The sequence below is a fragment of the Sinocyclocheilus grahami genome, unplaced genomic scaffold, assembly GCF_001515645.1.
Source record: "Sinocyclocheilus grahami isolate Dianchi unplaced genomic scaffold, SAMN03320097.WGS_v1.1 scaffold31.1, whole genome shotgun sequence".
In the NCBI taxonomy this organism is placed as follows: Eukaryota; Metazoa; Chordata; class Actinopteri; order Cypriniformes; family Cyprinidae; genus Sinocyclocheilus; species Sinocyclocheilus grahami.
In genome coordinates, this window is record NW_015505210.1 from 23674 (window position 1) to 40487 (window position 16814).

General features: G+C 34.6%; 1 protein-coding gene across 1 annotated transcript in view; it reads left to right on the forward strand.

Annotated features, from left to right (window-relative positions):
* Positions 1–16814, forward strand: part of LOC107573330 (calcium and integrin-binding family member 2-like) — a 28167-nt gene that overhangs the window by 4615 nt on the left and 6738 nt on the right. The window contains exons 2-3 of the mRNA XM_016259773.1: positions 3706–3740; positions 15157–15268. Of these exons, the coding sequence (XP_016115259.1) occupies positions 3706–3740; positions 15157–15268 (147 nt within the window). The remainder of the gene's footprint in view (positions 1–3705; positions 3741–15156; positions 15269–16814) is intronic.

Below are 16814 nucleotides of genomic sequence, written 5' to 3' on the forward strand. Positions count from 1 at the left end.
GCCCATATAGCTACAACAAACTTTGTAACCTGTTGATCAAAACGTAATGTGATGCTGCCGTTTTAATGATGGACAAGTTGCACATTTGCACACACATTCGCTGGTCAAAAGCCCGGCCATAACTGCATTTGAGTTTGACACAAAGCGACTGAGTGTTCCTCGTCGGCTAGGTAAAATATATTTCTAAGAAAATTCCTCTTTGATTTATGATGGCTATCTGCTGATTCACTTAATGTATTCACATTTAATCATATTATATATGGTCACACTCACAGCATGGTTAATGTTTACGATGTTAATATGCATGTATTTGCTAGCTAGCTAATTTTTGAATGTAGTATTCTATACTCTCCGCTTATCATTAAGATGTGACCAGTAAAAAAAGGGAGGGTGCCCTTTTTCAGTTTCAGCACATGGCCCTCAAAAGGTCTGTGCACGGCCCTGGGCAGAATATTGTAGAAAATTTAGATACCTTTTTAAGGCAAACAAAATGTGCCTCGGAAAAAGTATTTATTAGGGTTTGCCACTATGTCTTAATATATAGTTCATACAAAAATTTGAATTTAGTCATAGTTTCCCGTTTTAATTTGATTCAGTTCAGAATTATTTTTGGTATATTTCAGTTATATGTTCAATTTTTTTTTTACATATCAAAGAAATTCTCTTAACTAATTCTGTAATTATACAGTACAGTGCTTCAAATGGATTCAAGCTCATCTTTTCGTGATTTAATAATTAAAAGAACCAGCTCATAAGAATTGTTAATTTCAGAAATTGGTTACACTGGTCTTGCTGTAGCTATAGTTTTTCATTTTACTGAAAATAAGCTGGTTCTTTAGAGTTGTTTGTTCATGAATTGGAATACACTGGTCCTGCTGGATGTTTTCGGTTTACTAAAATTTTAATTTGATTCAGTTCAGAATTATTTTTGGTATATTTCAGTTATATGTTCAATTTGTTTTTTACATATCAAAGAAATTCTCTTAACTAATTCTGTAATTATACAGTACAGTGCTTCAAATGGATTCAAGCTCATCTTTTCGTGATTTAATAATTAAAAGAACCAGCTCATAAGAATTGTTAATTTCAGAAATTGGTTACACTGGTCTTGCTGTAGCTATAGTTTTTCATTTTACTGAAAATAAGCTGGTTCTTTAGAGTTGTTTGTTCATGAATTGGAATACACTGGTCCTGCTGGATGTTTTCGGTTTACTAAAAAGAACTGGTTCATCAGAGTCGTTTGTTCAGGAATCAAAATATATCGTGTTTCTGATTCACTAAAAAGAACTGTCTCAAAAGTGCCATTTGTTCGTGACTCAGAATACACTGGCCGCGATGTATGTTACTGATTACTAAAAAGTGTCTGCTTTAATAGTGTAATTTGTTTGTGAATCAGACTACTATGGTTGCTTTGTCTGTTTTTGAGAACTGGTTCATAAGAGTCATTTGTTTGTCAATCAGAATATACTGATCACGTTGTATTTTTGTTTTTGCATGCAGCCTGCCAGGACAACTCTAATACAAGGATGTTTCGTACCATTATTTCAGAGTACAGTCTTTTTATTCCATCCTGTTCAATACAGACTGCAAATTCACATTCATAACTCAAGCAAAATATGATTTATTTTCCCGTGAGGCTGAAGATTCAATCATCGCAGTGGTGACATAGTTTCTTTCCACCCCTACCAAAATTGAAAGAAATCAACCATAGAAGTACCATAAAATATGGCCATACAAATATTTGTAGTGTGCAGGACTATTAAGTACTTTTGATTTGTAACAACGCAACACAGCAGTGAGAAGTATTTTAGTAAATGCCAGCTGCTCTCGTACCTTTATATTATGTCTCTATGACGTGATTATAAGAAGTTATGAAGAAGCCATTTCTTTCTCCGGGCATGTAATGTCATTATTAGATATGTGGGCTTACGTTTCTGGTAATAATTTTTAATACCGGGTCGTCTATCCTTTGTGCTAATAACTCACAGCTGTGGCCTTACCTCACATTTCACAGATTCAAGCCTCAATATTTCAAATTAATGAGCAATTAACAGTACTCAAAGGCTAGTGCGCGTAAATCACAGAACGGTCTTCCGAGCTGCTCCTCTGATTTGGGGGATGGGCTTTTTTTAGCATATAGCTGGCTGGGTGTTTGGGTAAACATCATAAAAGAGAGCTTAATCATTACTTAATAAAACCATCGGCTCAGGTTGGCACCGCTACAGTGAGTGCAGAGAGGTAAGAAAGGAGCCACAGATCTGGGAACAGTATTATAATGGGTTTTTAGGCGATTCGTGCTACAGTGGGCCGACAGCTGTTGTTGTTTCCTGCGGTCATTTTGCCAGGCCTCATTTGGCGTGTTGTTTTTTGTGACTGGTAACACTTATCAAACACAGTGAAACCTAAGAGGCATTGTGTGCTAATACAAAAAGCTGTCAAGGAGCTCAGGTGTTGATCCACGTGCAGTCATGCAGTGTGAATGTAAAACTGTTGCTTAACATGTCAGAGATGTGCCCTAACAAGTAAACATGAATTGGTTCACCGACACATTATTTCCTGTGCTTTTATTATTCTTAGAATGTAAAATAGAATAACTCAAATGTGCTTTACACTACCTTTTTTCTAAGTTTGGGTCAGTAAGATTATAATTTATCTCATTCTTAATTTATTAAGAATTTGAAAGTAAGAAATTAAGACTTTAATTCAACAAGGACACTTTAAATTAAACAAAAGTGACAGTAAAGATGTATATATAATATTACAAAAGATTTCAGAGATTATTTTATTTCAAATAAATGCTGTTCTTTTCTGTTCATCAAAGAATCCTAAAAAAATGTATCACAGTTTCCACAAAAAATATAGGAAGCAGTGCAACTGTTTTCATCATTGATAATAATAAGAAATGTTTCTTGAGCAGCAAATCCCCATATTAGAATAATAATTTCTCAAGGATTACGTGACACTGAATACTGGAGTAATGTCTTCTGAATAAATTTAATAAAAAAAATTATTATATTAAAATAGAAAATGGTCAAATCATTTAAATTGTAATATTTCACAGTATTACTGCTTTTACTGTATTTTTGATCAAATAAATGCAGCGTTAGTGAGCATAAGAGTCTCAAAAAGCCTTAGAAATATCTTACCTACCCTCAACCTTTGAATGGTAGTGCAAATTTAAAAATAATTTCCCCCTTTTTTTTCCTGTGGACATAAAAAAAATAAATCAGACTGACCCCAAATCTGTTTTTTTTTTTCAACATTAAGCCAAATTGTCCTAAATTAAGCCAAAACTCCTGTCAGATATCACTAAAATAGGTAAGTTTGCTTAAAAAAAAATTAAGGTAGCACTTTATTTTAAGGTGTCCTTGTTATGCATGTTACATGTACTTACTATTATAATAACAATTAATTAAGCATAATTACATGCAACCCTACGCCAAACCCTAATCCTAACCCTACATGTAGATGTACATGTAGTTAATTAATATTACTCAGTACTTAAATATATAATTAGACTGTAACAAGAACACCTTAAAATTAAAAAAAAAAAACTTTAACCAAAATTAACATTTGTTTTAGAAATTATGCTTGGGGTTTAAGTCAGATGTTGTTAAAATTAATTTATTGAACATTGTATTATAAAATGTCAGTTATGCTTTATGTGTGTTCAGAGAAGTAATTTTCTTTTCTTTTTCGTCTTAGGACTGCACCTTCTTTACCCGCAAGGAAATTCTTCGGTGAGTATAGACTTTTTTAGCATTTTCTGAGCTTATTTTGGTAAATAATTCTGTAGAATTCAGCAAAATTAATTTAAACATGGTATAATGTGTTAATTGAAAGTCCAATATGAATATGAAAACTCTTTCATGATCAGTGTGGGCATAATCGTTTAGCGAACTATCCCTTTTGCAGCTATTGTGTTATGGTTTTGTGTGTTCTACCAGTTCATTCAACTTTGCTGCACTCCACTTACTAACCTTGTCTAAGATCTATAAATCTCTCTCGCCCCATTCATACAACTCATTTTCCCCCTGTCAGCAGTTCAGCTCCAGTGATATTCATCCATGCTCATTCATACAGGCCAGTCTGCTTTTAACACTCCGCTGGCTTCATTAGTATTCCATTCACAGGCAGTGCACCATTTGTTTGAGTGAAATTCATACGGTTGCTCAGATGAGACCTGAGATCTAATAAAGAGAACCTGACCATTATAAAGGTTCTTTTTATGGGAATTGTACTTTATGTGAGCCACCATTTATGCAAATTTAAACTCAAATCTAAAGCTCTGTTCCAAAGCCTACCTTGCTGTCTACATAGGCAGCTGCCTTCTAAGGAACCTCATAAGTGAGTGATTTGGAAGACTTCACATCAGCAGCAAGACAGATATTGGATAAAACTTGGGTAGTCCACTTTTTTCTCGACTTTGTCATCTGGAACATATGGAGCCCCGCACATGACATGCAGGGGGGGAAAAAAAGTTAATTGTGTACATGATTTACTAATTCGCTCCCTCGTTTTACTAAATTGTGCGCACAATTTACTATTGACTAATTATTTACTAACACGATTTACGCTCAATATAATAATTTGTGCACTCATTTTAAGTAGATCATGTGCACAAAATAATAATTCGTTCTACTTCCTGTCTGTATTCTCATAAACCGATGTATATGCCTCTAACTTAAAATGATTTCATGCAACGCTGCATGGCTTTTGAGAATGTCTCTATAACTCATTCCCAACTCAAAAATAAAACCCAATTAAAGTGTCTCTGTCCATAACAAAATATAACAGCAGCAACAGGTTTATGAGGAAGTAGACAGGAAGTAGAACTATGGAATTACTTTTGTGCCAATAAAAATAAATGTTATTTTTCAAGAAAATTAAAATACAAATTTAAACTGAATAAAATGTCTTTGAAACTAAATAAATACCTAAATAAATAATCTTTGACTTCGTTTTTTAATACACTGCATGTTTTGCTAACTGTTTTCTCTTTCTTTTGCTGATCTGTGCTTACAAATGCACTTCCAGAGTTTTCATTTTCGCTCGCCATTCTGGCACAATTCTCTCATAGTGTCCCAAAGTTAAAGGGTTAGTTCATTCAAAAATGAAAATTCTGTCTTTAATTACTCACCCTTGTGTTGTTCCAAACCCGTAAGATCTTTGTTCATCTTCGGAACACAATTTAAGATATTTTTGATGAAATCTGAGGGCTCTCTGACCCTCCCATAGACAGCAAGGTAACTACCACGTTCAAGGTCCAGAAAAGTACCAAGATGATCGACAAAGTAGTCCGTGTGACATCAGTGGTTCAACTGTAAAGTTACGAAGCTACGAGAATGCTTTTTTGCGCAAAGAAAACAAAAATAACGACTTTATTCCACATTTTCGTCTCTGCTGCGTCACTTTGGACGCGCGTTCATGACAGTATCATGACGCGAGCGTGTGGCGGCACCGGCGCTGACCCAGATCCGGCGTGATGACGTCATTACAAAAATACAAAATGTACAGAAAGTACTCAGGCACAAATAAACAAATAAATTACACTACAAAAATGAATAATGTATACAACTTATTAATTTCATTTTGAACTTTCATCACAAAAATAAACTACAGAAACTGTTGTTTCATTGACAATGTGACATTTAAAAAAAATATTGAAAAACTGTAATGTACCCATTTTTTCCACTGCTTTCTCTTGCCTAATAGAGAATGGCTAATAAATAATGTATTTGTTAAGCATTCTCTCAAGAAGAGAAAACAGTCCCCCCATTCTCTCCCTGCTCTCCCGTGCTCTTCTCTCCTCTGTCTCTCTCTGGAGTTTGCTATCTTCCCTGAGTAGCTCCACCAGCTCACCACTCACTCCCTCACCTGTCCCAGGACACTTGCAATCCTAAGGCAGAGCAAATAAACCATAGCGAATTTCAGCAAAAATTGGCACAAAAGTAATTCCATATAAAACATATTATTAGTGCGCACGATTTACTTAAAACGAGGGAACAAATTATTATATCAAATGCACAATTCATATAAAACACAAATTTCGCTAAGCTAACAGTGTGTTACCTGCGAATATTGGGTAAAATTGTCCGTTTTTAATCAGATTGAACTTTTTGTCGCTAGTTTTCAGTCTTGAATAAAAATATAAATCAAATATGTGTTAAATGTAATTATATTTTAGTTATGTTCAGTTCTACATAGGCAGCAACTCATGATTGATTTCTGTTTGAATTAGCATGTAGCTACGCTAACATTGGGATTTTAATGACATTTTTAATGAGATTGAACTTTTTATTGCTACTTTTCAGTACTGAATAATATATAGATCATATATATGTAGATTCAGCTCACAACTTATTTTAACTGTTTGACATTAGCATGTAGCTAAGCTAACAGTGTGATTCTATAGCAAGCATGTACATAGTACAAATACATGGTACACAAATATTGGTTAAAATAGACCATTTTTAACAAGATTGAACTTTTTATCTTTGCAATATTTTTCAGTATTAAATCAAATGTAACTATTGCCAACTTTTTTCTTGATTTGGTTGTTTGGAACGCTCTATATAAACAGATCTAAGCTAACAGTGTGTTATTCATAAAAATATTTGTTAAAATAGTCCATTTTGAATGAGATTGAACATGTTATTGGCATTTTTCAGTATTCGGCTCACGATTGATTTCAGCTGTTTGATATTAGCATGTAGCTAATCTAACATGTGATAGCAAACATAAAAATACATAGTATACATATTAAGTAAAATCATTTTTAATGATCTCTTTTAAAGAGTTCTCAAAATACATATTTGATTAATAGCATATGATATCCTGTTTTCTACCAACAACCCAACCCTCAGGAAGAGTTTTGAATCAGAAGCCAGTGTTCTTTGGCGAGAATCATTTGTCCTGCTAAACAAGGGAGAGAGCGATTACATCCCATCCAGCCGTGATTTACAGTCTCGCTCTGTCTGCAACAATGTGATTTCTTTCTTGCTTTTTTGTGGCTCTATCAGAATCTCTCCCTGACAGGCCATGCAGCACGCAACAAAGCGTGTAATTGTCTTTAGCCACCAACACGACATTGCCTCGGTTGTAAGCCGTTGGTATATACATAGCACTGTTCTATTGGCCTACTGCAGCAGCGATCATTGTAGCTGTACTAATCGGCTTTCAATCAGAAAGGTTTGTTCATACAATTAATCAGCATGAGCTTCAGGCTAAAACTAGAGTCCATCACTCAATTTCTCTGCCAGCCTCAATTAGACAACATGGCTGCCCTCCAAAACCAGAATTTTGTGTACATATCTTGTAAGTTCTGATCGTTTTTGAATAAAATAATATATAGCATATATAAATCTTTGTTTATCTTGTTAAATAATATGTAATTATAATTATTTTGCATATAAACAAAGAAAACAATGGCAACAGGATAGTTAAACAGTAGATTAAAATGCTTCATTGCACAGCGACTGCAGTGAGCACACACATCATAGTTACAATGTGCATCAATCAAATATGATATATTTCTTTTACTATTAAATAGTCTTATCATGTTGTTTATGGGGCAGGTTTTATGTCACCATGGCCGCTGAATTTGTATCGAATGGAATTATTGGTCATAAGTTGCAGCAACTGTAGCATGATCTGAATTACAATTAGAGACTGTTCACACAGAACATGTTTTTGTCTTCCATTGCGCTTCTTTTCCAATGTTTTTAAAACAGTAAACATATGCTAGATGGACGTGTTTGTCCATTGCGCTTGCGTCTCACATCTTTTGCAGCATCTCGCATTAAAACGGCATTCTACACATGCAGAAATCAATTTTTTATAGCTATATGTGCATAAAGTGGCATCACATATGCATTTTTATTTGTTTGACACTAATATGTACAATATTAACATAGTCCACAATGTAAATATATACTTTAGAGCTGTAAAAATCTTTTTGAATCCTCTGATGACTGATTGGAACTGGAATTGAAGAAATTGAGACATTTTCTAGAAACTTTCCAGATTTAATGCTTATCATGTCAAATTAGTTAAGTGCATAAACTGTGTTGAATGAGTGTGATGGCATTAAACATCTAATCTTATTTATCACAAATACAATAAAATCTATATATGTGAATTTTTATATATTTGTACAAGATTTCAAAGTCATATGATAATGTAGAACTTAGATCATACAGAAACATCCAAATTGTATTAATTATTTTCCCCCCCTTCTCCGTTTCATTCATGGTTAAGTTTGGGTCATACATTTTTCTACAATTTCGTCATCTCATAAAAATTTATTTACTACTCAAAGAAACTTTTGCATTGGGTTTGCATTGAGATGCTCATTTACTAGAACACGTAAGAAATCCAAACCTGATCTTATGAGAAAAGAAATTATTTTATGTATTAGCAATTTTGTGTGAATTTTTACAATTCGATTTATACAAATATGTATGATTTATATAAAAATTAATTTTGAAGTTTAAGCCCTAAACCTAACTGTCAGTTGGGGCGTGAGCAGATTGTTAAAAAATTTATAAATAAGATTTCCATTTGAGTTCAATTTGCCAAAAGTGAAATAATTCCGAATCGTCACGAGACAACGTGTGTTGAAATACCTACACATACTAACAAGATCTGAATTGCATTGCTATAACCGGTTCTTACAGTTTTGAGAACGATAAATGAGCTTTGTGTTCCTAAAATGCTTCTAGAATGTTCTTTGATTGCTTGAAACTGAGACTTTCTGTGTAAACACTGTTACCCGCGCTTCTCTCATGGCGTAGGATCGCTTTTCAAACCTTACGAAAGACCTGGAACCCAATCTCTTGATTAGGCACAGACTTGCAAAGTGTCACATCAGGTCTGGTTCATTCCTATCCATGATAACATAAAGAAATAAAGCCTTGTGTTTGTTATTCGACCTGGCTGTTGTCCATTCCCTATGTGCATTAGGTATAAATAAAACAAATGACCTGCTTTCTGTTCTAATAGGATTGACATTGCTCTCGAGTTTCAGGATATGCTGTTAATCGCTGTCGTTTGAAGATCAAGTGTCTACTTTAAGAAATTAAAAGCAGATAGAGGAGAAAGGGGTACAGTGTCAGCTTACAGTCAAACGACCAAATTACGGTAATACAGAAGCCCAACAACAGGCTCTGATTGGCTGAGCTGTAGCTAGTGTACTTTCCCCAGTCTGACTCACGACCAGGACATTTCCAATGCTGTATATACAACTTGCATTTTCTGGCTGTCATAATACTGTATAGGAAATTCAGTAGGTATCTTCGTACTTTGCTGTGTTTTCCTCTCAGTGATTCAGCTTTTAGATTTGATGGAGTTGGTATGAAAGTATCAGTGTTTTGATGTTTAAATGACTGGCTATGACATATTGATTATGGGAAATATGGGTTATCTTTAATCATCAGCAACTCTATGCCACTTGTCCCAACTACGAAGTTTCTCTTGATGTTCCTTGCATGTTTAAAGCTTTCATTACCCAATCCATTCGACCTTCTATTCCAGTATCATCACCATCTTTCACCAAACTATCAGGCTACGCTAATTACATCACTCTCACTTCAACTTAGAGTGTATTATGTTCAATTCAGTGGCCTTTTTGGGGCATTTTGTGTGATGTGAGATTGCTAGATTGGCCAATGACCCCTCATGATGTTTGATATGATTATATTAGATATGATTTAGGATGCTGCGCTGCATCATGTACGAATGATTTACTGCTGTTTTTCTTTTCCATGTCTGTCTGAGTCCCTGGTTGTGGATGTAGCGACAGTTAAATACGATTTTATTATCATTCTGATAAACATTTATGGGGATGCTTTTCTATAATGCAGTCTTTAAAAACGTGCATTGCAGGCTTTAAAAAAACTATAGAATAAGATAGATTAGGTAGATTTTTCACAAATAGAATTCTGTCAGGACCACTATTGTCAAAGATAACTTACAATTAGCATACATTTTAGGTTGGGGGTATGGTTCTGTTCTGGGCAACACTCCCTGCCCATCCATGCAGCCTAGCATGGATAGGAGCAGGGAGAGCATAAATAACCCCCCTAGGGTAAACTGAACAGAACCAACATGAATGATTAATGTAGCCGATATCATCCATGTTCTAAGTGATTATTTTATATATCAACATAAGTCAGTGGTCTGACTCAAGAAGAAATATCCAATGCCAAGTCCTGACTGTACGAGAGGAGGAGCTGGGGATGGAGGTGGGTGATTAGCTCCTGAGCAAAGCGATAGCTGCTGAATAATGACTGAAAGGATCTTATAAAGGGAATTATGATTGGGGTCATATTCCTATAGGTAGACGTGGATCAGCTGAGTGCTAGCTGATGCGAGCTTGACTAACGTGACCTGCCAGAACTAACGCTACGCTCCATTACATTTGATGATTTGTTGCTTTTTTGAGGTGTATATACAGTATATATAAACTGTTAACAAGATGTCTCAATCATCTGAACTGTACCCAACATTTAAAATTATACAACATTTACTAATATTTCTATTTACTAATTCTGTTTACCATAAATTTAAAGGAATAGTTCATCCAGAAATATCTCCAGTGAAAAAGTTGTCTTATCTGAATCAGGAGAGAAATATGCACAGATCAAGTAGTTTACAAGTAAAAGCAGTCCAAAACCGTTCTAAACAAATATGTCAGTGGATTTTGATGTGAAAGAACAACAGCGGATGGACTTTTTCACTGTATGAAGCGTTATTATGGATTATGGACTTGAATGTCTTAATGGATTTGTTTCTTACAAACACTTTTTCAGAGTTTCAGAACTTACTTACTTTCCTATTAGTTATGATATTACCCAGTACCCAGAATTGCTTCTCTAAAAGTATTTTGCTAAGATCACATGAGCAGCTGGTGAAGGTCTTCCTGTTGGTCTTCCTGTTGTTGTTTTTTTCTTTGTGGCTGTAATACCCATCTAATAATGAAAAGCCTCAGTTATCATAATGAAACCCATCCTAAGGTCCCCTGGTGACTCATGATGGGTCATGTGACAGTGAACAAGCCTCACCGTGATGTGTAGGTGCCCTTAGGCGAAGAAACATCCTCCTGTCATATCAACATATCAAGTGACCTGATCATTATCACACATAGCCAAGGTGTTGACAAGTTGTTGCCCTTCTAAACTGCAATCAGAGAAACTACAATGAGTTCTCTCGAAGCTCCATATCTGTGGAGACTTCTCATGTATGTGTTGCATGTGGTGGGTTGAAAAAATCTATGTGTTTATTAACTGGGCTGAAGCATGACATAGAGGCTGCATCCATGAAAGGGGTTAATGAGATGTTTAATGCATTACTTTCTAATGGCCATTATAGGCTCTTCGGCTTATTCTTCGGCAATGAACCATTACTGGCTTTTATCTCATGTCCCCAGAGAGCTTTGTAACCCTCTGCTTTCATTACCAATTCACTGGGTGCTTTAATGCACCAGGATGCTTTGAATAAACTGCAACACATTCCACATAAAAATTAGCTTGTTGGCGTTAAACACATGTGTCTCTGGATACCATACAGCTACTGCTGGTCAAGTCAAATAAAATATAATACCTGTCTCTCTCTGACAATGAGACTCAAATGACTCTGACTCTCTGACTAGCGCTTGTGCTAAGTGGTTGCTAGGGCATTGCCATGTGGTCACAAAGGTGTTTTGAGTGTTTTTGCATGTTGGTTGCTAAGATGTTTTGAATGGTTTGAGTATTGCTGTGTGGTTACTAAGGTGTTCTGATTGGTTTAGACTAGATTGTTGCTATGCAGTATTTAATGTGTTCCGAATGGTTTAGAGTGTCACTGTGAGGTTTCTAAGGTGTTCTGAGTGGTTTAGAGTGTTGATATGCAGTATCTAAGGTGTTCTGAGTGGTTTAGAGTGTTGCTATGCAGTATCTAAGGTGTTCTGAATGGTTTAGAGTGTTGCTATGCAGTATTTAATGTGTTCCGAATGGTTTAGAGTGTTGCTATGCAGTAGCTAAGGTGTTCCGAGTTGTTTAGAGTGTTGTTTTGCAGTAGCTAAGGTCTTCCGAGTGGAAGAATAATAATGTGCATTTGATCAGTTGCTATGCAGTATCTAAGGTGTTCTGAGTGGTTTAGAGTGTTGCTATGCAGTATTTAATGTGTTCCGAATGGTTTAGAGTGTTGCTTTGTAGTATCTAAGGTGTTCTGAGTGGTTTAGAGTGTTGCTATGCAGTATCTAAAGTGTTCTGAATGGTTTAGAGTGTTGCTGTGTGGTTGCTAAGGTCTTCTGAGTGTTTTAGTGTGTTACTATGTGGTTGCTGATGTATTCTTAGTTGCTATATTGTTGTCAATGTGTTTTGAATGGTTTAGCATGTTGCTGTGTGGTTGTCAAGGTGTTCTGGGTGTTTTAGTGTGTTCTTATGTGACATCTAAGGTGATCTAAAGAGCGTTGCTGTGTGGTTGCTAAGGAGTCTTGAGTGGTTTGGAGTGTTGTTATAAGTTATCTAAGTTATTCTGAATGGTTTAGGGTGTTTCTGTGTTGTTAAGGTGTCCTAAGTGTTTTAGTGCAAAGCTATGTGGTTGCTGAGGTGTTTTGAGTGGTTAGGCGTGTTGCTATGTGGATGCTATGTGGTTGTAATAGCATGAATCTCTCCTCACCAAGCCACATTATTTGAGGTATTAGTCATGTACTTTCTTTATGGTGCACTCACGTATATAATGCACAACTTATCTGAATTATGTCTACCACAGCTTGCAAACCTTATTTGCATAAGAACTCCAACTTCCGACAGCTCTTTCAGTGATGTTGTTTTTCATTTCTATAGTGCCAAGCTGCCATCCAGTGTTTCGTAAGTACTTTTAGCTCTTACATAAGATGTGTGAGCCCGGTTTGATTCATGTGGATGGATTGTCCCTCTGCAATGGCACTGAGATTGGTTTTGATAACAGGGCCAGTGGAGCACGAGAAACAAAATGGACAATCACTGGCAAACCTAATAGAGTCTTGTACTTTATCACCTTCATAAAACACTCTGTTTCTCCTGTTCCCCACATGTACCCACACAATCCGCCAGGCTGTTATGCAAGGTTAGCGTAGCGTTATCGGCAATCGTTATGGATTGGCTTGTATTTCCTTGCATCCTGATTGGATGCCTGTGGTGCAACATGAGATTTGTCTCCTTTCTTGTAACTACGGCTGGTACAAGATACAGTATGTACTGTACAATTGTCAATACCAGAAATATTTCCACAGCCTCTGCTAATAACATGTCTAGCAAAGCTTTTTGTCTGAAAACATATTATAACGTGTCATAATATAAATATAATGGGCTGCAGTTGTATGGGTTTTTTATTGACTTCAGCGAGCTTAAGCAATCACTGATCACACTGAATCACATGTTTAATCACCTCAGTGTAGTGCAAAGTAGTGTTTCATATTAAGTATAATATTGGTTTAACATTTCATATTTACTGGTGTTGGAAAACAATCAGAAGTGTCATATTGGCATGTTAGGGGTGCATTTTTCATAGTCATGAATGGAGACGCGCTTCTCTCGTTCTTGCAATAGGTTGCTTTAGCAGTCTATGTTTACTTAATCAAACATTGCAGTGGAGAGCTTTTATCTTTTTCGAGATTTTGTTTCTTGTAGCAGTATACTGTGATATTAGCGTCCCTTTATCCTGTTTTGTTTCCTGGTTTGTTTGTTTCTTATGCACTATTTAGATTTTTGCTTCAGATTGTTTGTTTGTTTTTTATTGTTCTTGTCTTTTGTTTAATATTGTTTCTACTTTGTTTTTGTTTTGCTTTGTCTTAAGCCAACAAAATAAGATGATACATTTTTTTTGACTATCAGTGCAAATTATTAATTGTTTTCTTTGCTCCACAAAGCTTCATCAGCTTTCTATATCGTTGTGTGTCCCTGCGGTCCTGATTTTTACTGAATATCTGATATCATCTCTGTGCAAGTTTTATTTATTTATTTTTTTTATTACTGCTGCAAAGGCCAATTACAGTGTCCACTTCCCTGTCTTGTTGGCATGCTCAGAATGAATGAGTCATCAGTTCACCGTTGGCTGGCAAGCCTCCAGAATGTGCAAAACAAATAGACAAACTGGCCTTGAAGAAAAATGCATTACTAAATCCTCTTATGCTGATTGCTTAATTATGATGGGATAGTGTGATTAACAATTGACTTTTTAAAGCATTTATTACATGCATTTATTTGTGAAACGCATTTAGTTTTATCCATTGAGATGATTTAGGGATTAAATATAAACCAGTGCTGATAAAAAATAAATATTGTTTCTTGCAACTTGTTTTTTTTATTTTTTATTATGCTTTGCTGTCAACAAGGAAACAAAACAATAAATGGGTTTAATAAATGGGTTTTTGTTTTGTCATTGCATCACCAAACAACATTTTCTGTTGTTGTTTATTTGTTTTTACTAATCGTTTCATGTTGTTTTTGTTTTGGTTAATTTTGTTTTTCTTTTTGTTTTTCTTTTGTATTAATAGTTTATAATTCCTCCCCAAATATTTCATCTTAACTTGATATTTAACTAGGGTTATAATAGTTAACTAAAATTAAAACCATAAAAAAAATCTGTTACTTAAAATAAAATAAACATGAAATAAACGTGAAATAAAATTATATATATATAAGTTATTTAACTATTTGCCAAGACAGCATTTCTCATTTTCACTTGAAGTATTAAAATAACTAAAACTACATAAATTAAAACTAATAAATAAAAATTTATAAAAACTACAACATGTTTAAAAAAACAAAACTAATAAAATGACAAAAACACAAAATTAATAAAACTTTAACTAAAATTAAAGTGAAAACAGATAATATAAAAATAAAATCTAACTCAAAATATTGCTAAAAACTATAAAATTATGCTAAAATTATAATACTAAAATATTTGACTCATGCTGTGCTGTATCTTCTTTCTCAGTAAATCAGTAGATTTAAAATACCATCACACAGTACTGTGGTTTTCTCTACTACATTTCAAATGAGCCATATTGTTTTATTCTCATTTTATGAATAAAACTGATGAGGTCTGATTCAAAAGATGATCTAAGAAGAAGTCAGAGGAATACCGATGAACTGGAGTAACCAGTTTTCACTTTTTTCTGCATTGCAGCTTGCATGGAAGATACCACGAGCTGGCTCCACATTTGGTTCCAATGGACTACACCAACGACCCTGATGTTAAAATCCCTTTAGCTCTCATAGTCAACATGCCGGAACTGAAGGTAATGTTAACTATTCACTATAGAATTCCACTTCCAGTTCACATACAACAGCATAAGGGGTGCAGAAATATGCCTGGTCCATTGTTTAAGCAACATGATGCTTGTGCAATGACCCTCTCTGCACTTTTAGTTTATATCAGATATAATAGACACTTGTTTTTATAGGATGAAATTGGTTTTTAATGGCCACGCTGGCTGGGCTGTTTATATGACAAAAAGCGGTGGGAGCGAGGGATATTACACCACTACACTTTTGAAAGTTAACACTCCATGAGATGGTGCCGTTTCAGCAAATTATGTTAGCGCTTTAGATTTTCCATGGTCGTAAAGAAGACGCATACATTTAATCAGACTAGAGCATCTAGAGATCATTTATAGGATTAGCCAATAAGAGCATTAGCATTATGCTAGCATTAAAGTAATAATGATGTTACTTTATAGAGGTAACACTTTATTAGCGCCATTCCTGAGCTGATTACAGTAAAACTCTTTCATATTATCTCCTTTCAAAGATGATCTTGTACTTTTTTAACTCTTTAAAGCCTACTGTATTATTTTGATATGCAAATTTCGGCGGCCTCTAAATTATCAGTATGATCAAAACTTTGCTGAAAAACCTATTTTTCAATCTACTACATGCCCTCTATCGTCTGATTTATAGTTTATGCTTCTTCTTCTTTTTCAATTAAAGGGACTTTTAATATTATTGTAAACATCCCACTTCAGGTTGTGACTTATGTGTCTTTTCGCTGTGAAATCTACTGATTTTTGTGAAGTAAACATAAGAAAAACCTTTATATTCTTAGTAATTCAAGATGAACACTTACTGGACTGAAGCACCTTTCCGTTTACTTGATTATCCATACATAATTTTTAGAAAATCATGTTACAAATATGATCCAGTCAGACTTTTGAGGAACGTTTATTTGTTCATCTTTCAGTCATTATTGTATTGCACTGCATTATATGTTTTCCCCCTACAATAAAAATACTGAACTTTTATCATAAATCTATTCTTTTTTAATATCATCATACTAAGACATATTATTGGGATATAAAGAGTGACAACTGATGTTTATAAGTATTTTATATAAGTAGTCTATTATACTGTTATAAAGACCTTATTCATTTACATTACAAGCTGTTAGAGTTTCATCTTTCTTTTGGCCATATAAATATCAGCATCAGCACCAAATTGCATATTTTTTCTTAGTTTGAGCCTCTGAATAAAATTGACGTTTTTTTTCCCCTTAGAGTATGAGCTTCATATTCTCACTATACCGTACTCGATGGTCCATAAAAGCCTGATGTATCAAATATGATATTTAAAAAAGCACTATTTTTTATTTTTTTATATTTGGTCTAAAGGTTCAATAAACTGTTCAATAAAAAAGTAATTTTATATGACAGGCTTTGCAGGGTTAAAGAAAAAGTTAAATCAAGCCGAGGATTCATTATTACAGTCATATCGCTGATCCAGTCTCACCTTTCCTTAATAATTCAGACCCAACCCTCAGTCAGTCAAAATTTGTCGGATGTTACAGTT